The sequence below is a fragment of the Mustela lutreola genome, chromosome 17 (assembly GCF_030435805.1).
Source record: "Mustela lutreola isolate mMusLut2 chromosome 17, mMusLut2.pri, whole genome shotgun sequence".
NCBI lineage: Eukaryota > Metazoa > Chordata > Mammalia > Carnivora > Mustelidae > Mustela > Mustela lutreola.
The window spans coordinates 38,075,523-38,102,739 of NC_081306.1; the positions used below are offsets into that span (position 1 = coordinate 38,075,523).

The following is a 27,217-nucleotide window of genomic DNA, read 5'->3' on the forward strand; positions in this document are numbered from 1 at the left end:
TTTGTTTTCATTTATTTTCAATTATCAGTTTATTCCCCAGTCTTATGACTATTACCCTTCTAATTTCTTTCAGTTTAGTTTGCTGTTTCTTTTCTAAAATTCTTTTTTTTTTTTAAAGATTTTATTTATTTGACAGATCACAAGCAGGCAGAGAGGCAGGCAGAGAGAGAGAGAGAGGAGGAAGCAGGCTCCCCCCAGAGCAGAGAACCCGATGTGGGGCTCGATCCCAGGACCCTGGGATCACGACCTGAGCTGAAGGCAGAGGCTTTAACCCACTGAACCACCAGGCATCCTCTTTTCTAAAATTCTTAATAGGGAACTGCAAAAATATTACACAGAAGGAAAAAAAAAAAGGCAACTTCTTTGCAGAAGAATAAATCCAGCAAGTCAGAAGAAAATGGATGACTTTTTTAAAGAGTTGACAGTAAAAAACCAAAACTCCATTGACCTATCATTCTATATCCAGTGAAAGTATCTTTCAAAAATGAAGATAAATTTCTGTTTCCAATGCAGATAGTGCAGAAATATTCTATCTGAAAAACAAAAACAAAGTAACAAAAATATGTGAAATAAATATTTGGGAGACATTGGACACCAGGCAGTGAACTGTCTTTTGTGAGAGCAGAGACTCAGTGGGGAAAATTCTGTGATGCCCCAGCCCTGGGACAAAGAGGGTAACCTGGGTGAAGCCCGGTAGACTCCCTGAGTTGAGAAGCCCAAGGAGACCAAAATAGTTAGTGCTCTCAGGACAGAGTGCCAGAGAGCGTTAGGTAAGATATCCTGTAATATCACTGGAAGGTAGATTGCGAGAAGTTAAAATGGATGCTGTGACTAGAAAGCAACCACTAAAAAAATAGTTACAGCTAATGAGCCAACGAAAGAAATAAAGTGTAACTGTTACATATGGGGGCAATGATCAGGCGGGGGCTGGTGGCTTGGGTGGTGGAAGGATTCCACATGAGGCAGAACAAAGGAGAATGAAATTTATTAAACTCACTGCAAGGGAGCAGCGGGCAAGACAGCAGAGGGGAGGCTGTTTGCCAGGACGTGGTGGTGGGGGGCTAGACTTAAGGGGGAAGTGAGGAGGTATGGGAACATACAGAATTGTCCTTTTGTGGTACCTCGCGAGTGGCCCATTGGTGAGTTAGGATCTGTGACTATTTCGAGGTGGTCACCTGATGGGATTCAGCCCAGGGGTCGCTGTGGGTCCTTATGCCTTACTCATGTTTCCATTGTTCAAGCCTATTGCCTAAGAGTGGCCTCTATGCTATAGACTGAACGTGCACCCCCCATTCCCACTGCCCAAATACCTATGTTGAAACCTAACTCCAAATGTGATTATATTAGGAGGCGATGTCTTTGGGAGGTCAGGAGGGTAAAGCCCTCCTTGGTGGAATTTGTAACTTATAAAAGACGCCCCAGAGAGCTCCATCTGTCTTCCCACCATGTGAGGACACAGAGAGAAGACCTGTAGTCCTGAGTCTATAAACCTGGAAGCAGGTCCTCCCCAGACACTGAATCTGCTGCCATCTTGACCTTGAAATTCCCAGCCTCTCCAGATCTGTGAAGAAACGATTCTCTGTGGTTATAAGCCGCCTTTTCTCTGATATTCTTTTCTAACAGCCGATGGTCTAAGGCAGGAATCATTAAAAAAAAAAAAATTCAATCTAAAAAATGGCCGGGAAATACGGAAAGGAGAATAAAAAGCAAATAGGACAAACAGAAACCAAAGAGCAAGATGAGAGATTTAAGCCCAAACATATTAATGGCCATATTAAATGTGAATGGCCTTTGTATGATTTCATATGATTACATAGAGGCAGGAGAATTATACGGAAGACTAGGCACTAGACTATTTACATTTGTTATTTGGGAGTCCGGGGGCAAGGGGTGTCAGCTTCCTCTCTCTATTTGTATTGTTCGGTTTGTTACACTAAGCATTTCTTACGCTTTTCAAATAAATTGAAAAACATGAGAATCTATAATCAGAGCAGTTAGATCCCCTTGTCTCCGGCTCTACTCGGCATATCTGGCTGGTTATTACTGCTTATCATTTTCAATTCCACCCCCTAGAAGATTAAATTTTGTCCTCTGGTAAAATGGGGAAAATAAATAAAATGCAGCACTATCTGCAGTCTAACTCGATGAGGTGGGGGGAGGCTCGTGGTTAATATCACAATCTGCCTCGGTCGTTTGGCTGGCGTTCTCCATGACTTCCTGCAAGCTCTCTGATCTCCAAAGGCAGAGACTGCTCATTATCTCCCAATATCTGTTCTCCGCTCCTAAAGTAATAAATCCTCAATTTTTAGCTGGGAACATTACCTTCCCAGAATAAAGACTTCATTTCCCAGTCTTCTTCGTAGACAGGAGGGGTCATAGGACGGAGACCCGTCCAATGGGATGTGTGCAGAAGTGACTTGTGCCTCTTCCGGATTGTGCCCTACAAGAAAACTCATTCTAGGCTCTTTCTTTTCCTTCTTACTGCCGAGTGAGGGACGGATGTGGGGCTGGCTATCTTGGAAGAGTATAGGAGTAATCTAGAAAGAGTTTAGTTTTCTGACTCCCTTGGAGCTGCCCAGAGGGTTGTGTAAGGAAAAAAAAATCATCTATGATTTTTTTTTTAAGGCGCTGCTGTTTTGTCATCTCTATTTACAGCAGTTTCATCCACATCCTAAATAATGTGGTTCTGTCCATTTTTAGTTCTCATTTTGTAATTAGCATTGGAATGTTCCTAAATGGAGTGCTCCCATTTATTTTATTATTTTAAAAAAGATTTCATTTATTTATTTAAGGGGGAGCGCTAAGGGAGAGGGAGAGTCTCCAGCAGACTCCGTGTTCACTGCAGAGCCCCAGGTGGGGCTCAATTTCACGACTCTGAGATTATGACCTGAGCCAAAATCAAGAGTCAGATGCTGAACTGATTAGCCCTCCCCCTCCCAGGTTCTCCTGCTCCCATTTATTTTATTATTTTTTAAAGGTTTTATTTATTTATTTGACAGACAGAGATCACAAGTAGGCAGAGAGGCAGGCAGAAGCAGGTTCCCCGCTGAGCAGAGAGCCCGATGCAGGGCTTGATCCCAGGACCCTGGGATCATAACCTGAGCTGAAGGCAGTGGCTTAACCCAATGAGGGACCCAGGCGTCCCAAATCTTTTTTTTTTTTTTTTTATGATTTTATTTACTTTTTTTTTTTTTTTAAGAATTTATTTATCTATTTGACAGACACAGATTACAAGCAGGCAGAGAGAGTGGCAGAAGCAGACTCCCTGCTGAGCAGAGAGCCTAATTCGGGGCTTGATCTCAGGACCCCGAGATCATACCCAAGCCAAAGGCAGAGGCTTAACCCACTGAGCCACCCAGGCGCCCTGCTCCCATTTATTTTAAAGTAAATTCCTTGTCATCCTGATATTAGAAGATAATCATAAGACTTTTATTTTTCTCTCTCATCAGAGAAGAAAAGAAAAAAATTGAATTCATAAACCAATCTAAAGCCTAGTCTTTGGGGGGGGGAAAGATACATTTCTGGTTGTGTTAACACAAAAGAGATAACAATTCTGGGAAAATGCTCTAAAAAAAATAGATGTGGACATTTAAAGTAATAGGCTTAAAAAAAAAAAAAACAACCCTTAGTAAAAATCGTGAAAATACTGAATTGAAGAATAATTTGGAAAAAATATAGATTACCAAAATCAGTTTAACAAGAAGAAAAGAACAAAAGACATGAAACCCCAAGAGAATTAACCTGTAAAAGTTCCTACACTCAGAAGTTTCACAAATGAATCTTTCTGAATGTTTTTTAACAGGATAATTTTTACTGTTTGTAACTATCTCTAGAACAAAAGCTGTAAAGCTATAAGCTTTGCTGAATCTGCAAAGGACTCAAATCCCTGATACCCAAACCTGACCCAGGAAGGAGAAACAAAAGGAGAGGCAACTTCTTGTAACAAAACAATAGGATTACCTTCTTTTCCTTTAAAAGATCATGAACTGAATCTAAGAGTATATTCTAAAAGCTCTTATAGGCTGTACCCAATAATGCATAATGAGTTCACTGATAAGAAACTATTTGAATATTAGTAGTTAAAATTTAAATTTATATCATTTTAATTGTTTTAAAAAATCACATGATAGCATTCATTGCCCTGACCTCTCTCTCTCACCCACAATACATGTATGTCCTAAAGAATATCTCTTTTAGACCAATATCATACTTGGTTGTTCAAATTCTATAGACAATTCCAGCAACCTTATAAAATCAATACAATTTACTGGCACTATTTTATAATGTAGGATCTCCCAAAGCATTAAGCTTTAATAACTTAATATTTCAAGTGCTACAAGCATACGAAAAGCATCATTTTAAGCTTTAAATTCCTTTACCTTCAGTCGGTGAATTTTGAATAATAAATGTTTAATGGCAAACGATGAGGGGAATATCACACAAAAAGAGTAGCTGGCCAGAATAAACAGAATGTATGGGAAAAAAACCTTGACAAATATCTCTCTGAAAATAAACACTAACCAAATGAGAACAGGCAAAACCTATTTATTCAGAACTTGCTATACCAAAGGAGTCAGTCAACGTTCCTTGCATTTCGGCAGAAACTCAAAAATCAGGCAGGGAAATGAGAAAGTTCTACAGTGGGGACCAAAGGAAGGCTTCCAATATGCCTTCATTGGAGGCTGGTGGCAGCAGAAGGCTGGAGGCTAGCACGGGCAGTGAGGCATCCTGTGTGATGGGTTAGCGGTGTATAATCGATTTTTTTCCTCCCCTCTGGTTGATCCCGAGTTAGAAGCGAGGATGAACTTTAGGAAAGCTGTCAGTTATTGATGGAAGTCCTCATTGTTTGGGGCTGTTACAGAAGGGATTGTTCAGCTTCCGGGACTGTGGCTGGAGATTTGCAATCTGGCTCCCAGCGTTGTTCACTGCGGACAAGGGAGCTGGTTTCTGGGGAGGCTGCGCTGCTGGTAGGTCAGAGTCCCTTCTCGGTCCCTGGTCCGGCTGTTGTGCACTTGTATATTCAGTATCTCCTATGCATAACCTCAGGACCACCTTATTACACCATGAGCTGCAGACAGAATAGTTAGGCAAGGGTTCCCTGAGACCTGAGAATTATTTCAAGGGTTCCTCCAGAGGGAAAATATTGAGAAAGGCTGCCTCTGATTCCTCATCTGTGAAATGGGGGATAATGATACCTATTTCGGGACACTCAGGAGGACTGAAGGATAGGAGTGGTTTTTGTTTGTTTGTTTATTTGCTTTTACAAAATCAAGTGCCCGACATGGAGCCCCTCAGGTGGTAGTAGACTTCTGGGGAGGTGGTATACGGACAAGCCCAGGTTGGCGCCCAAAGAGGGGGCCAAGGGGGGACAGCCATAACCCATCCCTCAACAGGGCACAGGACTGGGGACTGCCCGGATCCGATCCGGTGGGAAGACCCTAGGGCGACTGCCACCGGCAACAATGTGAGAGAGGGTGCATTCACTCACATCCCGGGGGACCACTGGGGTGGCCCCCGCGCCATGCCCGCCCACCCACCCACCCACCCACAGCCGCGACTCCGTGGCCGGAAATGTGTGGACCGCCGGCCGGAAGTACCTCACCGCGGAGGCTCCCGGGAATTGTAGTTTCCTCCAGTCCAGGGGCATCTCGGCTATGTCTGGAGGTCTCCGAGAGTGTTGTGCGCACTTCCGGACCTCAGGCTGGGCTCGCGGTGGTCAGCACCTTGGACCTGGCTGGTCCTGAGGCCCCCGCGGCATCTGGGACTGGCTATTCCCTCCGCCTGAGTGGTAGAGAGGGCACGTGTGGCAGAGCCACGGCTGCAGAGCTGGCGGATGCTGGGAGGGGTGCTGTGCTGGGTGGCGGGTGGCGGGTGGCGGGTGGCGGGCGGGGGGGAGGGGTCCGGTGGGCGGCTCCGTCTGACGTCTATTGGGGAGGGTCGGGGTTCCTGTCTGGTTTGGGGCGGGGGCCGTGGGCAGGCTTGTCTCACTGCTTTTCTGCCGTCCTGCAGCCAAGCCTCGTTGGAGCCCACGGTCCGCAGGGGGCTTGGTGCGGTGGACCCAGTGACAGCCGTGGCCCTGGTGAGCTGGGGGGCAGCTCTCCCCCCAATGGTCACCTCTCTTTCCCAACGGTGGATTTGTTTCCATCCCTTGACCTGGAGCTTCTCTGCCCATCCAGGTCCCTGAACTCCGCTGGTGTGGCCCGGCCTCCCGTGGCTGAGAAGGGACTGTTGAGGAAGGAAGCCCCTCCTGTCCGACCTACCCTCACTCCTTCGGACCCCACGTTGCAGCCAACGGTAGGCTCTGAGCTATGAGGGCAAGGAAGGAAGGATGTGAAATGATTGGTACTTCATGGATCTGCAGTGTCCGTCTTCATCTGACAAACATTTGTTGAGTGGGACAGGCACTGGGGAAGCACTGAGCCCCATCTTTGGCTAGAACCCTATAGAGGTGTCCGTCCTGTGAACAGATAAGGGCCACCAAAGTGTGGGTGCTCTGATAGTTATCCCTACTGGATGAAGGGACCCCCAGGCAGGAGGTCAGTTCCTGCTAGGGGAGGCATGACTGAGTATCCGACTTGAAATAAGGTCTCCATAGGTGACAGGGGGCAAAAGGATTAGGGGTAGGGAACAGTCTATGCAAAGGTAAGAGGCCCCCATGAAGCGTGCAGGTAACTGCTGGATTTTGCACCATGGAAGAGCCTGGGGGCAGTGTGGTGAGGCTGGAGGCTGGAGGTGGTTTCGGGGAGCATATCAAGCTGAGCTAGGGGTACGGACTGGGTTCCATTAGCATCTGAAGTGTTTTAGGCAAGGCAGTGGTGTGATGAAATTTCTCTTTTGGTGTGAATATGACCAGCAGTGAGTAGAGTTGATGTGGACTGAGCTAAGGGGGCAGGAAAAGTGAGTGGAGGAAGCCAGGCCAGCGCTGGCGAGGGGGAGAGAAGCGGGGTGTGTGAGTGCATCTGACTGCAGAGTGTCAAAGAAGGCAGGAGGCAGACACGGTTCAGTGTAGACGGTTCTTTCCCCACACTCCACGAGGAGAGGTAGAGCCACAGTGGGGGTACCCGGAGATGCAGAGATGGGGCTGGATCTGTCGTTGTTCTTTGAGACTTTTTTGCTCAAGATACAGGACACACTTGAGCCGGGGCGGCTCACACACTTGAGAGGGGGTGAAGCGAAACCGGTTCTATAGTTCTGCGTCTTGATGAGGCTTATCAGTTGTTTCCATCATGACTTGGATTTGGGTCTTCTTGAAGGAGGTTTTCTTCTATCACAGCCCATGATCTTTTCTTAACTGTGTTCAGCTAGTCCCGTTAGAAAAGATCTCACGTAAAGTGAGAAAAGAAGGAAACTTTTTGCAGTCATCATTTAGACGGAGGAGATGTGAAAAGTTTGTTTGCTTTGGATTTTCTAAAGATCTAAAACCTTATAAGTACCATTGGAGCTATTTTATTATCCCCCCTCATTCCGTTTCTCTTCCTCTCTGGGTAACAACCCCTGAGATCGCTTTATTCTTACATGTTATTTACTTATTAGATGTGAATGTGGTCGTGAACAACATATTGTGTTGTGAGTTCATTACCTTTGCCTGTATTTCTTTGGCTGTGTCTCTTTCTCGTTTATTTTTAGTATTTTTTTTTCATATATTCCAGATATAAATCCATTTATGGCTTATGCATGTTGCAAAAATCTTGACTAGATTTTTTTATTGAGACTGGTGTTTCCTTGATGGGTCTATTTCCGAGTGCCCATCCATTTTATTTAATGTTTAGTGGTGGTGGTTGTTTTCTTTTTTTTTTTTTTTTTCCAGTTTTCTGTTGCTTTGTCAATTTTGGGACTTGATATTTTTCTAGGAAACTGTCCAGTTTAATTTCCGATTTATGGCATTGCATTATCTTTAGTGATCTTCTAACTTAAAGATATCTCTGCTGTATCTGAAATTTGTCTTTTTTTCATGTCTAAAAATTGGATTTTTGCCTCCTCTTGTTTTCTTGATCAATGGTGCTCGAACTTAGTCTATTTTATTAGTTGAAAACATAAACCAGTTATGTTACTAGTTTTAATCTTTTCGAAGAATGGATTGTATTTTCTTCTTCACGGTTTTTTATTTGGGCAGAACTTCAGAAGTAAAGAAAAGTCACAATGGTAGAATGTACAGAGAATTCCTAAACACTTTTCATCTGAATTTCCTGAATGTGAGCATTTTACCACATTTGTGAAGGGGGCTTGAGGGATTTCAGGGCCGATTAAAGAAAAAGATACGTGACCAGGAGCACACACAAGCTTTATTTAAGCATGCAAGTGAGGGTGAGGTCCCTCACAGCACGAGACCATCCAGAGGTTAGGGCCCAGGGGTCCCCTTCCCAGAAGGGGAGGAAGACAAGGATCCCCCCGGGTATCTCTGGCGCAGAGGTTCTTGCGGTCTCTCTAGCCACATGGTGTATGTTATCTCTGGCTACCTGATGCTGGCGACAGATGCATGGGGTAGGCAAAGCAGGCAGCTCTAAACGACTAAAAATCTCTTTCTATTTGGCTTGTTTTTAACACGGCTGCACATTAACATTGGAGTTTGGTGCTGCTGGTCTTTTGAGCTGCTGGTCTCAGCCTGCTAGGGTCCACTCCACAGAGGCCATCATTGAATCATTCATAGACAACTCGCTTTCTCCTTTTTTTTCCTCTCTCCTCCATACCTATGCGTGTGGGTACACACTTCGTGTGAGTTTCCCAAAAACAAGGCCATTGTGTCGCGCAGCCACAGGATAAGGATCAACAACACCGGGAAATTAGCACTGATACAGTACTGCTGTCCACAGATCTTACTCCCAATTTGCACCCGTCGCCTCAGAAAGACCCTTTCTGACTCCAGGAGATCTCCAATCATGCGCCGCTTTTATCCCCTCAGTGTCCCTTTGTCGTCTTTTCTCTGGAACAGTTACGCCGTCTTTCCTGGTCTTCAATAGAATAGCAATTTTGACGAATCCAGGCCAGTTGTTTTGTGGAATGTTCCTCAGTGTAGTTTTGTTGAATGTCTCACCATGATTGCATTCAGGTAATACACTGGTGGCAGGATTTTTTTTTTTTTTTAAGCCGTTCTATTATTTCTTTGATTTCCTCTTTTTAAAATCTCTGCTCAAAAAAAAAAAAAATCTCTTCTCATACTTGTTTCTTTTATGGCTTTTGGGTTTACATTTTTCTGTGTGGGCCTCCTGCGATGCATATCATTAATTTTCCATTTTTATCTAATGAGTATCAAGGCTTTAATTTTTTGTTAAAGTATCCTAGGGCTGTACTTTTTTTTTTTTTTTTTAAGTGTGTCTTTGTAACTATGTCTCCATTTTGATGTGTAATATTTTTGCAGTCATTGTTATAAATAATTCTGCATTCTTATTATTTTCCGGTTGTATTGCTTTTTGGTTTAGAGAGTGGCATCTATGCAATATTCATTTTTAACATATTTATCGAAGTTTATTCTTAGCTTTTTTAGGTCAGTTTTTATAACTATCCCAGATGTGCTTAAAAAGAATTTATGTTCTCTTGTTATCAAGTGCATTCTGTCCGATCCCATAGGTCAGGTTTTTAAATTGTTAACCAAATGTTGTATACGCTTGCTATTTATTTTTTGTATCCAGAATCTTCATTTCTAAAAACACGTGCTAGAATCTTTTCACTATAATAGGGGATTTGTTGGTTTCCCCTGCGTGTTTCACGTGTGCTTGGGCTACATATGCTTCCCATCCGTGTGTTTGTGTGCCCAGACCCAAGATCAAGTTGGCTTCTGGCCCTTGCTATGTCTCTGCAGTGGGTGTCTCTGCAGTGGGTGTCTCTCTTGCTTTTTGTAATTTTTTTTTCTTTTTTTAAATGAATGCGGGGCATTGTTAGGCGGGGGGAGTGGAGACCTCTGCTCCCCTGTTGCTGTACGTGGGGCTTGGAGGCTGGAGGTTGGTCTCTGCAGGACTGGTTAGGAGGGGACAGGGCTGGCATTTCCTGTTGCTCTGGTTACGGTCTGGCCGTGGCCTCGCTCCATGCCTCGGGTGGGCTGCTCACTGTCCCTGCTGTTACTTTCTCTCCGTGCTGATGCTGGACTAGTTCCACCTAGCTGGTGGTAGGGTCCCTGCGTCCCTGAGTCGAGGTTCTGGCACCTTGTCAGGGCTGCTGCCCTTCCCTCTGGAGTAGGAGCCTAGGACACATGCCTGCTCCGTTCCCACTGGGGAGTTTTTTTCCCCCCTTTTCCCTGTCAGGAGCTGGCAGTCTCACCTGTGCTCGGGAAGCAACAGGTTTTGTTGCCCTTCCCTTGGCACAGTGTAAAGCTTTGTTCCTCAGAAGTTTCTGGAAGGATGGGGCTTCCCCGTGTTTTCCACAATGGCAGCCATTCTGCTCCTCCAGACCTTCGCTACCCAGGGAGTCTCTCTGTGGTCTCATGCCGAACCCTAAACTTTCTCCTGAGCCCCCCGCAGAGGGCTGGGTCCCAGATGACCCCACACCCAGTGATTTAAAGCAACACCCACTGTCACCTCGCAGCTCTGTCCAGTCCAGAGGGAACGTGACTGACGGTGACTCCATTCAGGTCTTCCAAGGCCAGAATCAAAGTGTGGGACCGTGGGCCTCTTCCCCGAGGCACTTAGGGTACAGTCTGTTCACAGGGGTCAGCAGACCCCGGTGGTTTGAGGCCCAGGGCTCCGGATTCCCGGCTTGCTGTCAGCTGAGGTTTCTCTCGGCTCTTCACATGGGGTGGCGTGGGGTCCTTCTTGTGTTTCCACTTCTCTGCCCCCAGACAGAGGTGGATGTCCTGCCGATGTTCTCACGTGAGTCTCACCACGCTGTCTGTCTATTTGCAGGTGTTCGTAGCGTCTTGGCAAAGACTAAGCATCAGGCTGGGACCGGGTGGCTCAGTCTGCACATTCTAGCTCCTTTCTACCCCCAGACTGCCTGGAAGCAGGAGCTGAGCCTCCACCCCACGGTAAGTTCTCAGCAGGAGAGCAGAGCTTTGCCAGTCCTCAAACCCCAGGCACCCCACCAATAGGATAATTCTTGTAAAGGTGACCCGGGGAGCAGCAATCTACTTTGGAAGCAGGGCACCCTCTCTGAGCTCCCCCTTAGAGCTTAGGGCTGAAGCTGGAGGTCCACGCAGTACAGGGCACATTCCCCCCAGGAAAGCGTCCCTAAAACAGCCGAGGACCTGCTTGCGGACTGTGAATTTGGGGGAATGCCATCATATCAGGGGATCATCTAGGATTTGGTTTAGGGGAAGGTTTGCTAGCCGGAGAGGGATCCCCTGCTTTAGGGTATGAGAAACAGGAGCAAGAGAAGGGATCCCCGCGACTCTTGGAGGATGCCCCCCCCCAGCCCTGATCTCTCTACACGCAGGTGCATTCACTGTCCCTCTGTCCTGCCCGCGCCCCCTGCCCACCCCCATCCCCACTGCCCTGCACTCCACTCGTGAGACGTAGACCCTCCTCGTATAGTCAAGGCATAGAAGTTGTTTTCTTAACCTAAGAGTATTTCATTTTTCCTTCTCATGTTAAAGACGAAAGAAAATGCGCGTGAGAGCGGTGTTCAGAGCCGCCCAGCTCTCTAGAGGCCGAGCCAGCTCTAGCGCCCAGGGCTCCCGTCCGCCAGGCGGCGGCTTCCTCCCGTGCGCCCGCCTCGGGTCATCGCTAAAACCCGCCCCTTCCCACCTTCCACCCCTTCAGACCCTCCCACGGATTTCCTCTCCTCCAGGGGAAGGACTCTGATAGGCGGTCATGGAGAGAACACCCAGTAAGATGATATATTTTTATGAAATATTGAAATATTGAACAGTGAGCATATGTCGATTGTCTTAATTAGTTAAATATTAGTTAAATGCCACGGTTTCAAAACGGAGCCAACCACGCGAAGGTCACTGTTGTTAACATTGTGTGTGTTTTGTGCAGAATTTTTTTCTTTATATGTTTTTACAAAAACCCACTCTACAGGCTAAAATGGGATGTGCACAAACAGGAGAGAGAGGAGTGTCCCCTCTGACCAGGGTTTTGGACCCACACTCTTGGGTCTGCATTCCTGTCCTCACTTCCCTGGGGGCGCCAGGACAAAGTACTCCAGACAGGGGCGGCTTGAAGCTCAAGCTTCAAGCTTGAGATCTGTCTCAGCTCCGGTTGATCTGTCTCAGCTCAGGTTGGGCTGGGGCTGGTTCCTTCCGAGGCCATGCTGGGGCACCTGCTCCGGGCCTCCCCCCTGCTTCTGGGGGCTTGCCAGCAGTCCTTGGCAGTTCTGCCTTCATCTTCTCTGATGTTCTTCCTGTGTCCAGTTTTCCCTTTTCACAAGCATGCCAGTCCCCCTGGGTTGGGGCACCCTCTATCATCATCTGCAAAGACTCTATCTCTAAATTAGGTCACATTCAGAGACACCGAGGGCTTGGATCCCCGGCATATCTTCTTGGGGGACAGAGTTCAACTCAGAACACGTCCCTGCCAGAGGAGCTCTCTGGTAACCCAGAGTGGTTCAGTCACTCTTCAGCTGGCTGCTGTTGGTCTAGTGCACAGCTCACTCTCCCGTCCAGTTCTGAGCTTCCCCTGCTCCCTGCTGCGGGGCTGCAGGTCTTCATTCCCCAGATGGAAGGCCTGTGATTGCTTCTGTCTCTGCTCTTCCTTAACCCTTCGTTCTCCTCATCGGACTGCTTCTTTCTCCACCGGGGGCAGGCCAGGAGGAGGGGAAAGTAGCACAGATGTCTCCTTGCTTGGTTCTCTTGGTAGCTTCACCTGCCTAGCTGGCTGCCCTCTGTCATGCTGGAGGCCACCTGATGGCCTTTTGAGGGTGCAGAGCTTGTGATACCAGCCTGGACTTTCTGGCAGACCTCAGTGCCCAGCCCCAGCTCCTGGCTCAGTGGTCCTTCTTCTCTGTGTCCTTGCAGTAGAATTCACGCCCACCTACCTTCCTACCCTCCAAGGGCCCCCAGGAACTCTCGCATCCTGGTTCCAACACATGGAGGCTGGGCACGGGGGCTCCTGGTCCTGCCCCCTCTCTTCACCTGATCACCATTGCTGGCCTCTAACTTGCTGGCCTCTAACTTCTGAGTTCCTCGGTTGCAAGGCTCACTCTTGCTGCTGGGATCCTGCATGCACACAGCTGTCCCCGGAGAGCACGCCCCCCATTGTCTGCTGAACTACCATGTGCCCCAGAGTTCTGCACCTGGGCACACATCCAGCCCATGGGGGTGCAATTTTACCCCCTTACTTTTTGCAGGCTCCCTTTGGTTCTTTTGTAACCACCCCCCTTGGCATGGGAAGGAAGCAAAACCCCACGTACACCTTCAGTAGATACCTCTCCTTCGCCATTCCTTCTCCAAAGGGAGGCGTCTGTCAGGTTGGGTCTAGCAGCTTCCCCGGAGAATTTGGGGTGTTTGGGAATTTAGCTGAAACTCCAGGGACCTGGGAAAATCCCATCTATCTACCTGATACCCATCTGTGAATCGCGTGTTTATGGATTACATAGCCTCCTTTTTTTCCTTCCCCCACTTACTGGTCTAGCCAGAAGCGATTTCCATGTCTGATAGTTTCTTGTATGATAGTTTAAATTGATTCGTCGCATGGCATGTTTGAAGTGTATCAAACTTGACTGACTAATCTCTTATTTTTAAAAATGTAGGTAGTCTCTAATTAAAACCAAAACACCTTCAGAATTCTTTACGGAGTTTCTGTAACCCTAGAGTTTTAGTGTCTCTGCAGACTTCTCGGACCCAACTCCCATGTGTCTCTGTCCCGAGTAGGAACATACGTAAGATCAACCTCGTGTGTGTTCAGGAGAGAGATAGGTGTGGGGTCCAGTTGACGCTTCCAGCCACAGTAAATTTGCTCCTGAACCTTCGTGTTCCTGTTCCCTGGCAAAATGAGGAAAGGAGGAGAGGGCTCAGGAGAAGCCATCAGATCTTGCCCCATACTTGGTAAGTGGCAGAGCCAGACCGAGACTGCTTCCCGGGCAGAAGTCAGCACAGATGAGCCAGGGCGGCTGTGATGAGGAGTGACAGCGGACAGACCGCCGGTGCGGGAGGAGGCGCGCACGGAGCCCCACAGGTCCGGGGAGGGGCCGGAGGGCCACGGCTCCTCGCCCCCCGCCCGCCCTAGCTGAACTCCATTTAATGGACTCTGCCTTCAGGAACCCATTTTTATATTTTCCTGGGAGTGGTCCTCCATGCCTGCCAGGGGCAGGCCTGGTGACGAGCTTTGGGTTAGAAGCTTAGTAGACAACAGATGTTTTAAAAGTAAGGTTTATATACGAAGTGCCTGTTAGTCATAGAAAAAGTTAGGAAATTCATCTAAGGACAAAGAAAGTATTTTATAAAGTGGTCGTGACCCAACTGCCCAGAGCTAACCACTAGCGTTTTTGTCTTACATCACTTCAGAGATTGTTCTGCGTGAACATGTCTGTGTGTGCATGCGTCTGTGTGTGTGTGTGGGATCCAATAGTTTCCGGCCACCTTTTTTTTTTTTTTTTCAGTGATGAGTACGCTGTCGCTAAAATAGTTTTCCATGATTTTATTTTCATAAGTTACATAGCGGGTTCATTTCCCTTTGGAGGTAAGGTAGTGTGTTTACTCATCCTCCTTCATTGGTTGTTATTTTCTCTTTTATTTCGGACTTTTAACAAAATGTAATACGTATCTTGGCACCTAACTCTTCGCCTACACTCGTGACTGTTGCGTCAGAATAAATTTCTATGAATTAATTTCTGGGGAGCGAGGGGAGGGGTTAGTAAGTGGCTCACTGGTGACTGAAACACAGATACATATGTGGATTAAGTAGAAAAGTCGAGAGTGGACCCCCACAAGGTGGGGTCCCTCATCACACGCCAAGGCGAGGGCATTGTGTGGTGGCGGGGTCCTTGGGGGGAAGCCTGTCCTCCCCCTGTTCCTGCAGCGAGCTTGGCCTCTCACGTGCTCTCCTGTCCCCACCCCGTCTCTGCTTCCACAGGTGTCTGCTTTTCCCGGCCCATCAGGGAAGGATCATGTACCCGGTGAGTAGGGCATTTCTTTTATTTATTTGTTTTATATTTATTTATTTGATAGAGCGAGAGCACGAGCAGGAGGAAGGGCAGAGGGAGAGGGAGAAGCAGACTCCCTGCTGAGTGGAGAGCCTGATGTGGGGCTCGATCCCACGACCCTGAGATCACGACCTGAGCTGAAATCAGGAGTCAGAGGCTTAACTGACTGTGCCCACCCCCAGTTGCCCTATGGCATTTCTTTATACTCCACTTCGCTTTACTGGGCGGGTTTAGGGATGCTTCTAAGAATGCATCCAGTAAAAACAACGTGAACAGGACCCAAGGTCACTGAAGATGGGAAATGAGTAGAGGGAGGCGGCCCTGGGCAGGGCCGGGCGGATAGAGTTAGGAGCAGCCCTATAAACTTGTGTCTGACATTGCCGGCGCTTGGAAAAGGTGGATTCCGTCCAATGTATGACTTGTGTTGTCTGCTTGGGACTGGCATGTCAACTTCTTAGAGGAAATAAAGCTGTTTTCGGTACTGAGGAGTTCACGTGACGGGCCATGGCGTGAGCAGGTAGGTCCTCTGTAATGACCACACTGCGGCAGACGCACCAGCAAAGCTTCTGCGACTTTTCCCCCAACTAAACAGTGGGTCTTCCATCAGTGTGGAAATCTGTGATTGCGGTTGCTTAAGGAATCAAAATTCGCACTTCTGTGTAAACAGCCTGGTGCTGTCAGACTGACCTAGCGGAGACACGGCCTTGTGCAGAGGAAGGAACCAGTCCCATGTTCTGCAAATTCTTTCTCATAGTAAGTTTGGACACAGATGGAGAGTGAACAGCTCAGTTTCAGCCTTTGGCAGGAGCGTGGAGGGAAGATGGTTAGAGCTCTCCTGGCCTTTTCTCCTGGGCTCTGAGGTTCCTCTTTTCATGACTTAGACCTCACACATCTGCCCTTGGCCCCCCCTTTCTTACGGGGTCACTGTGATCTTCAGATGTCAGTGACGTTGTCTGCTCCTAGCCTGTCTGTGTTCTCTAATTAGTCACGACGGTCCCTCTCCTTACCCCGGATGCAGGAACTTGTGAACAGGAAGTATGCTGGCCAGAATCCATGTTTCAAGAGCCAGAAACCCAGCTAGAACTAGTCTAGAACTAGGCAATACCTAGACCATGGGAGGAGCAGGTGTGCAGCCAGGACTCAGAGGCTGTCACATCGAAGAACGCAGGTGTCGCCTGGAGACTTTCTGGCCCCTTGCCTCTGCGTCTGTGACTTCCTTCTCATACACCAACATCCTCCATGAGGACGGAAGTAGGCATGGCCCACACCCCATCCCCAGGAGTTCTGCCAGATATAGGAACCTAGTCCCCTCCCAGAGCCAGTTTGCGTGGTCTTTGGGAGAAACTCAGACTGGCCAAGCTTAGCCCACGTCTAGGGCTGAGAGGCTGGGTCAGCGGTGGGGTGCCCCCAGGAGCACCACCTGCTCGGGGTGGACGCAAAGGAAGCCTGCTAGCCCAGGAGGGAGCTGAGGCCTCGTGGACGAACATTACACGCAGTATAGTAAGGATACAGTGGAGGATGGTTAACTACAGAGCCTTGGCCGTGCAGTAGATCTTCAGATCTTATTCATCTTTTGTAACAAACACTGAACCCTTAACCAGCACCTCCCCATTTCCCTGCCCCCCCCCAGCCCCCGGTACCCTCCATGCTACTCTCTATTCTAGGAGTTTGGCCATTCTAGAGCCCTCATTAAAGTAGGATCGTGCAGTGTCTGTGCTCCTATGTCTGGCCTGTTTCATTCTGCATAATGTCCTCCAGGTTCATCCGTGTTGTCCAAAATGAAGGGATGTCCTTCTCTCTCATGGCCAATATTCCGTAGTATGTGTACACCACATGGTCCGTTCATCCACTGATGGACACTTAGGCGGGTTCCATCTCTAAGCTCCTGTGAACGATGCTGCAGGAGGCATGAGAATTCAGGTATCTCCTTGAGACCCACACTTCATAAGATCACATCCTCTTCGAGCACAGAAACATTCATTTCTTCCTTTCTGATTTGGATGCCTTTTATTTCTTTTTCTTGTCCAATTGCTCTGGCCAGACTTCTAGTACTGGGTTGAACAGGAGACGTGAGAATGGGCCTCTTTGCCTTGTTCCAGGTCTTAGATGGAAAGCTTTCCCCACTGAATGTGATATTAGCTCGGGGATTTTCATAAATGGCCTTTATTGCGTTGAGGTGAGTTCTTCCTATTTCCTCAGTTTGCTGAGAGCTTTTAATCATGAAGGGTGTTGAAGTTTGCAAAATGCTTTTTGTGCAGCTGTTGAGTGGATTTTGTGATCTTTATTCTTTGTTCTGTTAATGTGGTGTCGCGATTGGATTTTCATGTGTTGAACCATCCTTGCATCCCAGGGATTAAATCCTACTTGGTCCTGGTGTCTGATCCTTTTACTGAGTTGTTGAATTTGATGCGCTGATATTTTGGTGAAGGTTTTTACATCTATATTTATCAGGGTTATTGGCCTGTAGTTTTCTTTTTGTGTGAGGTCTTTAGTTTTGATATCCGAGTAATGCTGGCCTTGTAGAAGGAATTTGAAGGTGTTCCCTCTCTTTCTGTTTTTTTTTTTTTGGGGGGGGGGGAGCCAGATTTTAAGAAGGATTGGTATTAATTATTTTTTAAATTTTTGGCAGAATTTACCCTTGAAATCCTGGGCTTTTCTTTGTTAGGAGTGTTTTGGTTACTTCTTCATTTTTTTGTGTGTGTGTCTGGTATGCCCAGGCTTTCTGTATCTTCTTGATTCAGTATTGGTAGGTCGTACTTTTTTTTTTTTAGAATTGTGTTCATTTTTTTTCTAGGTTGTCCAGTTCGTAAGCATAGAATTGTGTATCATAGTTTTTTGGAACTTTTTATTTCTCTGGCGTCAACTGTAATGTCTCCTCTTTCATTTCGGATTTTATTTATTCCAGTCTTCTCATTTTATTTTCTTAGTCTAGCCTAAGGCTTTGTCAATTTTATTATTTCACAAAACCAACTCTTAGTTTTATTTTGTTTCTATTATTTTCTCTTCCCTATTTCATTTATTTCTGTTCTAAACTTTATTATTTCCTTCTGCCAATTTAGGACTTAATTCTTCTTTTTCTAGAGGTACGAATTTAGATTGTTTGAGATTTTTTTCTCTTTTTTGATGTAGACGTTCATTTCTACAAAATTCTCTTACTGATGCTTTTGCTGTATCCCTTAAGTTTTGGTCTTTTGTGTTTTCATCAGTCTTAAGATATTTCATAATTTCCTTTTTGATTTCTTCTGGACCCAATGATGTTTAAGAATGTGTTGTTTAATTTCCAATAATTTAAAATTTCCCCCTTTTCTATTATTGATTTCTATTTCGTTTCATTGTGACTAGAAAGGATATTTGGAACAATTTTGGTCTTCTTAAATTTAAGACTTGCTTTGTGATCTTGTCTGTGATCCATGCTGGAAAACATTCTGTGTGCTCTTGACAAGAATGAGTATTCTGTTGCTGTTCGGTAGAATGTTCTATAGATACCTCTTGCAGCTATTTGGTCTATAGTATTGTTCATGTCTGCTGTTTTCTTGTTGATGTTCTGTCTAGACAATCTACCCATTATTGACAGTGGACTAGTTAAGCCCCTTACTAGTATTGTAATGCTTTCTGTTTCTCCCTTGTGATTTGTCAATGTTTGCTTTATATATTTAGGTCCTTTGATGTTGGGTGCATATGTATTTAAAATTGTTATGTCTTCCTGTTGAATGGACCCTTTTATAGTTATAAGAGGACTTTCTTTGTCTCTTGTGACAGTATTTGACTTAAAGGCTATCTTGTCTGATACAAGTTTAACTAGACCAGCTCTCTTTCGGTTACTACTGCGTGGCATAGGACATCTTTCTTCATCCCTTCACTCTTACCCAATATGTGTCCTGAAGTCTAAAGTGAGGCTCTTGCAGACAGCATATACTTGGGTCTTGTTTTTTTTACCCATTCAACCACTCTACGTGTTTTAATTTGGGGAGTTGAGTTTATTTACATTTAAAGTGATACTGGTAGGTAAGGACTTAATATTGCCACTTTGTTCACTGTTTTCTGTTCTGTAGTTTCTTTGTTCCCCTCTTCCTCTCTTGTCTTTATTGTGGTTTGAGAATTTCTTATAGTGATATGTTTTGATTCCTTCTTCTTTATTTTTGTGTATCTATTATAGGTTTTTTTGGTGTGATTACCATGAGGCTTACACTGAATATTTTAGACTTTTAGCAGTCTCTTTTAGCCTCATAACAACTTAACTTCAATCACATATGGCAACTCTACACTTTACTTCCTCACACATTTATGCTTTGTTACTTATGTCAGATTTTACTTCCTTTTATATTGTGTTTCCATTAGTAAATCTGATTATAGTTACTATGTTTTTGCCTTTTAACTTCCATATTTGTGTTAAAAATGATTTACATATGGTTACAGTCTTACCACATTCAATATAAAATAATTTGTTGTTTTGGTCCTTAATTCATCCAGAGAGAGAAGATGAAGGAGAAAAGAGAGCCGGCCTTGTTCTGCATGTGCAGAATCCTTTTGCTCTTTTCTTGTTGCCACCTTAATTTTGACAATATCTCATGTCATTGATTGTAATTGTGCCCTAATTTTATTTACTCATTCTCTCCCAGTGATTCCCTACCTTTTTCTACATGCCACTATCTCTTGTAACTCTGCTCCTTAAATACTGTGATGGGAGTCCCTATTGCCTTGTAGGAGAAAAACCTTTTGTCTTGTGATATGTGCGCGCTCTCTCTCTCTCTCTCTCTCTCTCTCCCTCACACACACACACACACACACACACACAATTCTACATTGACGTTCCCAAGTATTTGCAATTCTACATTGACATTCCTAAGTAACTGCAATTCCTACCAGATTTTTTTGTGATGCCTTGCTTTTGCTTGTGCCATGCCTCTTGATAGGAAATACCTTCAGGGGTAGCACATCAGAATGTGCTGTTCATCTTTCACGATTCTGCACAAAGGTACCCTCCAGTGAAGCTTAACTTGACATCAGACATTTGACTGCTGTCTTTGTTCTGTCCTTAACATATTTCCATCATAGCCATATGGAAGTCTTAGGTTTATCTCGCTCCACCAGACTCCAGAAGCCATCAGAGCAAGAGTAATGCTGTGTTCAGCTTTCAACCCCAAGCACCAAGCAGAATGCTATTAACCTACCAAACGCACTGCATGAATGAATGCATGAATAGAGATCCAGAAGCGAGATCTTTTCTAATGAGCTTTTTCTTCTCTTCCTCAAAATATAGTACAGAGTTAGGGGCATGTTAATTTCCCATATCACTTAACATGGGGAAACCTGACATCAAAAGTGTTAACACCCATCACTGCTACACCTTTGCCATGGTGCTCTGTGCCGAGCATTCCAGATTAATCAGGAGTGTGTTGTTCCAGCGGTCGTTGTCATTCAGAGACGTGGCTGTGGGCTTCACCCGGAAGGAATGGCAGCAGCTGGACCCCACACAGAGGACGCTGTACCGGGATGTGATGCTGGAGAACTATAGCCACCTGGTCTCAGTGGGTGAGGCGAGCTTCCCGTGTTTCCCAGTTCTATCTGAGCTCCTTTCTTTTCTCGCTTATGCAAAACTTCTCAGACTAAGCATGTTTGGCCTTGGGTTTCAGTTCAGCAAGGCTCTGGCTCTCATCTCGCCCGCATTATTTGTGAATTTACCTCCCAAGTGAGATACCCATTCTTCAGCCGAGATGGAAGTGTTTGTTGAGCCACCTGAACCTTCTGCTTCCTTAGATGGCCCACGGGGCTTGGCATAGATCCTCATAACAGGGATATTTCTCATCAACAGGGTATCAGGTCACCAAACCAGCTGTGATCTCCAGGTTGGAGCAAGGGCAAGAACCATGGATGGAGGAGGAAGAAATCCTCAGATGGAGCTTTCCAGGTGAGAGAGGGCCAGCTTGCAGGGCGGGCTGGGGCGAGTGGACATCTGGTTGGTCACAGAGCTGAACTTCAGGTGGGTTTCAGGCTTCTTAAAAAGCCTTGGATCTTTGCAAGCAGTTGTGGAAGTCTTGGCCCGAGACCTTGAGTTGCCCCAAAGGACTTCCGCTACCTGCACACATCCCACGATGATACAGGATCACATTCCTTTCCCTGGGTTTTAGAGAAAGACCTATTTTTTTAAAAATTTTATTCATTTATTTGACAAACAGAAATCACAAGTAGGCGGAGAGGCAGGCAGAGAGAGAGAGGAGGAAACAGGCTCCCCGCTGAGCAGAGAGCCCAATGCGGGGCTCGATCCCAGGACCCTGAGATCATGACCCGAGCTGAAGGCAGAGGCTTAACCCACTGAGCCACCCAGGCACCCCAGACCTATTCTATTTTTATTCTTCTATTTTGACCTTACTGTCCCCATCTGAGACCTTGCTTGCTCAGTTTTTCTCTAGAATCTTCAGTCTGACCCTTTCTCCCATAGTTGTGAAACAGATTTCCTCATGTTTTCAGGGATTTGTAGATCACCCCTATTTTAAAATCACTTATTTTTTTGCCACTCATTTTTATTTCATTGCCTTTTCTTTTACTGCAAAATGCCTCAGAAACTTAGTTTCTCCCTTTTATGTGACTTTAAATGACTCTTCTTTCAAAACTATGTAACATGGCTCCGTTTTCCTTAATGGATCATAAATGAAACTCCTCTCTCCCTGTCCCAGTATAATCCCAAGGGGAGAAGAGTGTTTATCTTATATGTCCTTATTCTGTGGGACACACATGGTGGTCACTGACTCTTCCTTCCTTCTTCCTTCTGGGACCTTTTATCCTTCCAGGGTCTTTTATCAAGCATTTGTTTCAGGACCGTTGTTATTAATCAGGGATACCCACCAGAATCACCTGGGGAGCTTTAAAAACACCCTCTGGCTGGGTCCCAACCCGGGACACTGTGATGTAGGCAGGGCGGAAGGTCAGCAGGCATTGATTTTGTCCATTAGGAGTTTGGCGGTAGGACTCAAGGAACTGCAATATTTCTAAACCAAGGAGCTCCTTGGCTGCTCTGGGACTAGGTATGAGAGGTGAACCAGCAGGTACAGTTTGTGGTTTAAAATGTAAACGAAGCTAAAAGCAAATGAGGATGCAAGCACGGGATGCAGAATCCCACATTTAAGAACCTTCGCCTGGTTGCCACAGAGACGGGGACGCCAGCATGCCTCCTACCTTTCCAGTTTTTCTCTCATTCCCTTTTACTTGCGTGTCCTCACCTTCCCAATTGACTGTGTCAAACTCGTTAATAGCAAAGCTACATATATTTACTATCCACAGTAAACCCCTCTTTCCAGTATCCTACTTTTTCCTTTCAAAAGCCAAGGGATACGGCGCCTGGGTGGCTCAGCGGTCAGGCGTCTGACTCCTGATTTCAACTTGTGTTGTGAGATCAAGCCCTGTGTGGGGAATCTGTGCTTGGCGTGGAGTCTGCTTGGGATTCTCTCTTCCTCTCCCTCTGGCCCTCCCACTCAGGCTCACTTTAAGATAAGTAAATCTTTTTTTTTTTTTTTTTTTTAAGATTTTATTTATTTGACAGAGAGAGATCACAAGTAGGCAGAGGCAGGCAGCGAGAGAGAGAGAGAGAGAGAGAGATTGAGAGAGGAGGAAGCAGGCTTCCTGCTGAGCAGAAAGCCCGATGCGGGGATCAATCCCGGGACCCTGGGATCATGACCTGAGCCGAAGACAGAGGCTTTAACTCACCAAGCCACCCAGGTGCCCCAAGATAAGTAAATCTTAGGAAGAAAAAAAAGCCAAGAGACTAGAATGTGTTTGTAGTAGGTTTATGATTGTGATGATTGAATCTCGGCAAAGAGGTGTGAAACCACAAAGGTAATCTTCCTCTTAAGTGTATGTGAAATCATTTAGTTCTGGGACGTGACCCTGGAAAGATTAACAAGTTTGTGTCATTATTTTTTTCCCCTAGGAGAAAATTTACAAGTTGACCACCCAGTAGGAAGACCACAGGAACACCAAGACCGGCTTCTGAGGCACATTGTGTTCCTAGACAAGCAAGAACCGACAAAGAAAGGGCACCACGAGCGTAACCCAATTGAAAAGACAGTCTGTCGGGACACAAACCTTGCTCCTTCAAAACAGCAGGTCCATACATGTGACTCGTGTGGAAGGAAGCTACCATGCAATGTAGACGTCAGCCCCAACGCCTACCTTGCAAGAAGGCGATTTGAGTGTGACGGACATGGGAACCTGTTTCTCTACTCCAAGCTCGAAACACCCCCTTCTGAAGGGCGGCCGCGTGAGTGTGACCAGTGTCGGAAAGCCCTCCGTGGGGACCAGGCCCGGAGTGCCCGCTGGGGAGCTGGTGGCGCCGAGAGAGCCCACAGGTGCCCGCATTGTGGGAAAGGCTTCTCCTACGAATCAGAACTCAGGACACACCTGGATGTGCACGGGGGTGAGCAGCCCCCTGCGCATGGGGCCCAGGGGCTAGGCTGCAGGGTTAGCCGGGGAGGTCACCCCAGAGAGAAACCCGGGGGCAATGGCAGCGGCGGGATGGTGCCATCACAGAAGACGAGCCTGTCATTGCCCGCCGCAGCTCTTGCAGGAGGGAAGCCGTACAAGTGCTCTGAGTGCGAGAAGACCTTCTCCCACAAGTCCCGCCTCATCGAGCATCACCGGTCCCACACGGGGGAGAAGCCCTACGGCTGCAAAGAGTGTGGGAAGTCGTTCTCGCGCAAGTCGTGCCTCATCATCCACTTCCGGACCCACACCGGGGAGAAGCCCTACGGCTGCGGCGAGTGTGGGAAAGCCTTCTTCCAGAAGTCCCACCTCATCCTGCACCAGAGGACTCACACGGGCGAGAGGCCCTACAAGTGCAGCGAGTGTGGGAAAGCCTTCTCGCAGAACTCCTGCCTCATCATACACAAGCGAACTCACATGGGCAAGAAGCCCTACGAGTGCTCCGAGTGTGGGAAGACCTTCTCCCAGAAGGCCAACCTCATCCGCCACCACAGAATCCACACCCGCGAGAAGCTGTACGGGTGAGCGGAGAGCCCGGACTTAAGCTCCCGAGTCCCGGCATGTTGGTGGCGGTCGCACCTCTGGAGGTTGTGAGTGTGGAAAACCCTTCCGCAGGAAGTCCAGTGCTGTGGGTGTGCGGAGATGCAAACCCAGGGGAGACTGGACCAGTCAGGAGAATCAGGAAGGGCTCTTCTCTTAAAACCAGTGAACGATGCTCTAGAGCGATCTATTTTTACAGGGTATACCTCATTATAAAGTCTATCTGCATTAACTGTGGCTATAGGGCTTTGAAATCTGTGACTAAATTAAATCATTATGACAATAGGTCTAATAAACATCAGAACAATCCCAGGGGGCACATAGCGGGTCTGTTCCTGAGGATGCAGCCTAGAAAGAATCTGATTTATTTTAAGCCACGTTGGTAATTGACTGTAAGTGTGAGCTTCTCAGCTTGTCAGGCAGACACACCACCGGAGTGGATGGAGTGACCTGTACCAGGATGTCCCACATGAAATCATGCCCTTTTGTCTCTGTGACATACTCCGTACCCAGGGCAGCAGGAGCTTATTAGGCCAGGACTCCAGACCCCACATGCCATTGCTTGCTGGATCTGAATACCAGCCATTTCCTGACCTCTCCTGATGATCTCTCCGCCCACTGGTTCATAATCAGGTTTCATATCGTGTAAGGTTAGAGCTCCCTTTCCTGGCAAAACGGTGGGCCACCTGAGGCGAAAGCCATTCCACCATCAGTGACCAGAAATGACAGCCGGTAACAGATAAGATTCTTTTAAATGCATAGGTGGGCTGGCAAGAAAACTAGTGCGGTGTCCAGGTGCCAGCAAGGCAAGCTGAGCGGAGAGCCAAAGTGGCAGTTGGAGGCCAGAAGCTCGAGTTGCCCCAAGGGTTTAACTTGGTTTTTCCCAAAGCTCGGGTGTTCGAGACCAAAGGAGGACACAAGGCAAGGCTGTGGAGCACACAGGGCAAAGAGTGGGTCCTGAAGTAACTTAGAGTCAGAAATTTCTCAAGTCTGTACACGCAGGGAAAGGGGGAGGGCTAGCGAAAAGTCTCCCTTGCTCCAGAACCTTGTCTGCCTCTCCTTTGGGCCTTGATGGGGAAACGTTGACCCCGATGATTCATGAGCTCTGACCAGCATCCTGTGTGAGTCAGAATTTGGAATTCCTCTTATTTCTGTCCTAGTCTTAAAACTAACCAGTCAGTATAGAAATTTGCCCCATTTTGAAACAGATGACAGAAGCGAGCACAATACATTTTGGAGGGGAACACCCTCAACCCACATTTGTCGGTGTTTTGACATATAAAACTCCACATGACTTCATAATCCCCAGCTACAAAACATGAAGGACCAAGCTACAGCAAGACGGACAACAGACACTCAAAATAACGTCCAGTATTTTAGGGTCATAGAAACACAAAATTCTAGAAAAATAACTATCTTCACAAATGATTGAAAGCAAAGAATGAAAACCGCAAGACAGCAAGGCACAGAGCCAGAGAGCTGGTGTCTGGCCAGGGGAGCTCACAGAGCATCTAGAAATGAGAAATACGGGCATTGCAACATGAACACCAAAATGCTGAGCGGAAAGCCCAGCAGGAGGCGATACTCAGCTGCAGAGAACGGGAACAGAGTCGAGCAAAGCAGATTCTTAGGAGTCCGTCTACAGAGAAGCATCTAGATTAAAACGCTACAAGCAAGCGGGAGTTCCTAAGAGGCAGACTACAGGAAGATGAGAAAACACGGCTCGGATTTGACAAGATGTGAGCTCACAGGCTCAGGCAGCCTGTGGCCAGGCGGATGAACAGTAAATTCGCATCTTAGATACCCACCTGTACCTGTCAACAGCTGGCTAAGTTGCTCCGAGGTATCGCAGCTCCGCACCTAAAACATCTGGCCGAGCGGTCTGCGGGGACCCGACACTGACGCCGGTCCCCGGATCACAGCCGCAAAGCCACGAGCAAATGTGAGGTCCCGCATGCCTGCCTCCCACATCCTTGCGAACTACAGACTCCTCTGCTCGCCAGCGCTTATCTGCCTTACGCGCCCCTTAGCCAAGACCCCCGTGGCGCTTACCTAAACCCAGCTTCTCTGGTTTGAATGGACCAGTGTGGTCCTAGCCTACGGGCCCTAATAAAGTTGCGTGCCCCGGGTCCAGTCTCTTTCTGCTTTCTGCCTTGATGTCCCCGTGTGGCCCCTCCAGGCCTGCTGTGTACTTCTTGCCCCGCCCCCAGGGCCCCCCCGTGAATAATAAATGTCTCTGTTTCCCGTTCTCCTGTGGCCTGCTGTTGAACCCACCGACCACCAGCGCTCCTCTTAACAAGTGTTAGTTCAACAAAGTCCCAACAGCTGTCCCCAGGAACAGGCAGGGAGGGTCCTAGGGGAATGCTTCTTCCTGCTCGTGACTGGCTAACTGGCTTTGCCGGGTGGGCCGGTCTGTCTGGGGTCCTGCGCCTGCTGGCCTCAGTGGGCATTGCTTTGCCCCGAGGCTGCTGATTGTGCACAGTTCTTCCCATCCCAAAGGGCGAGCTGGGAAAGAAGCAACCAGAGTCCTCCTGGACCTGGAAGGGCTGAGGCGGAGTCTGAGATGCTGTGGGTCTGTCTTATACCTGTTGATGCCCCAACGAGTTCCCCCAGCGGGTGCCGGGCCTTGAGTGAGCCAGCTTCCCCACTCAGCACCTGCCTGACGAGGCTCTGAGCACTTGTTGCCTGGGGTAATGGCCAGGACAGGAGTGTGGGCTATGATAGAGGGGCCCGATGTGCCCTTAGAGCACAGAGAGACTCCCCTTCCCCGCCAGCTATGCTCCCAGGTGGCCCCGGGACTCCTCATCTTACCTGGTGCCCCAGGGGCCTTCACATTCAGGGACCTGTGTGCCCTCTGTGGCTGTACACCTTGGCCCTCGACCCTGTGGGTTATTGTGGACCCCACCCCGGGCACATGGTGGCAAGGGATCTAGTGGCCTGATGCCAATGGTCCAAGCGCCCCCCTGCAAGGCCTGAGGAGGTTAGCAAGCTCCTCGCTAAAGTCAAAGCCCACAGATGAGACCCTGGGCTGGGCAGCTTGCAGGACGCTGACATGCCAGGCCTGGGGGTCGTCCTGGGACCTCTCACTGTCACGTTGCTGCAAGTTCCTCATATCCTGGGGAGGCTGACGGGGACACCCCGGAGAGGGAAGGGGCCATGGGGGGACAGCCACTGCAGACCTTTCCAGTAA

At 47.5% G+C, this 27,217-nt stretch overlaps 1 protein-coding gene across 6 annotated transcripts; it reads left to right on the top strand.

The window, feature by feature from the left end:
• The first annotated feature begins 5,630 nt into the window (after positions 1-5,630).
• Positions 5,631-26,276, top strand: LOC131820104 (zinc finger protein 300-like). 6 transcript variants are annotated; one of them, XM_059155645.1, is made up of 9 exons: positions 5,631-5,803; positions 6,015-6,079; positions 6,177-6,294; positions 10,833-10,954; positions 11,522-11,754; positions 13,742-14,985; positions 20,418-20,544; positions 20,825-20,920; positions 22,937-26,276. In XM_059155645.1, the coding sequence occupies exons 6-9, from the start codon at positions 14,977-14,979 to the stop codon at positions 24,010-24,012; spliced, it is 1,308 nt and encodes a 435-aa protein (XP_059011628.1). In that variant the 5' UTR covers positions 5,631-5,803; positions 6,015-6,079; positions 6,177-6,294; positions 10,833-10,954; positions 11,522-11,754; positions 13,742-14,976; the 3' UTR covers positions 24,013-26,276. The 6 variants fall into 6 exon arrangements, with proteins under 6 accessions (XP_059011628.1, XP_059011627.1, XP_059011629.1 ...); XM_059155644.1 differs by having other exon boundaries at positions 5,631-5,788; positions 6,010-6,079; XM_059155646.1 differs by having other exon boundaries at positions 5,636-5,715; positions 6,010-6,079.
• The last annotated feature ends 941 nt before the right edge of the window (positions 26,277-27,217 follow it).

Excerpts from the sequence above, each read along its gene's own strand:
- LOC131820104 (XM_059155645.1), top strand. Across the intron at positions 20,545-20,824 it reads TAGCCACCTGGTCTCAGTGG|GGTATCAGGTCACCAAACCA; the intron begins GTGAGGCGAGCT and ends TCTCATCAACAG. Across the intron at positions 20,921-22,936 it reads CCTCAGATGGAGCTTTCCAG|GAGAAAATTTACAAGTTGAC; the intron begins GTGAGAGAGGGC and ends TTTTTCCCCTAG.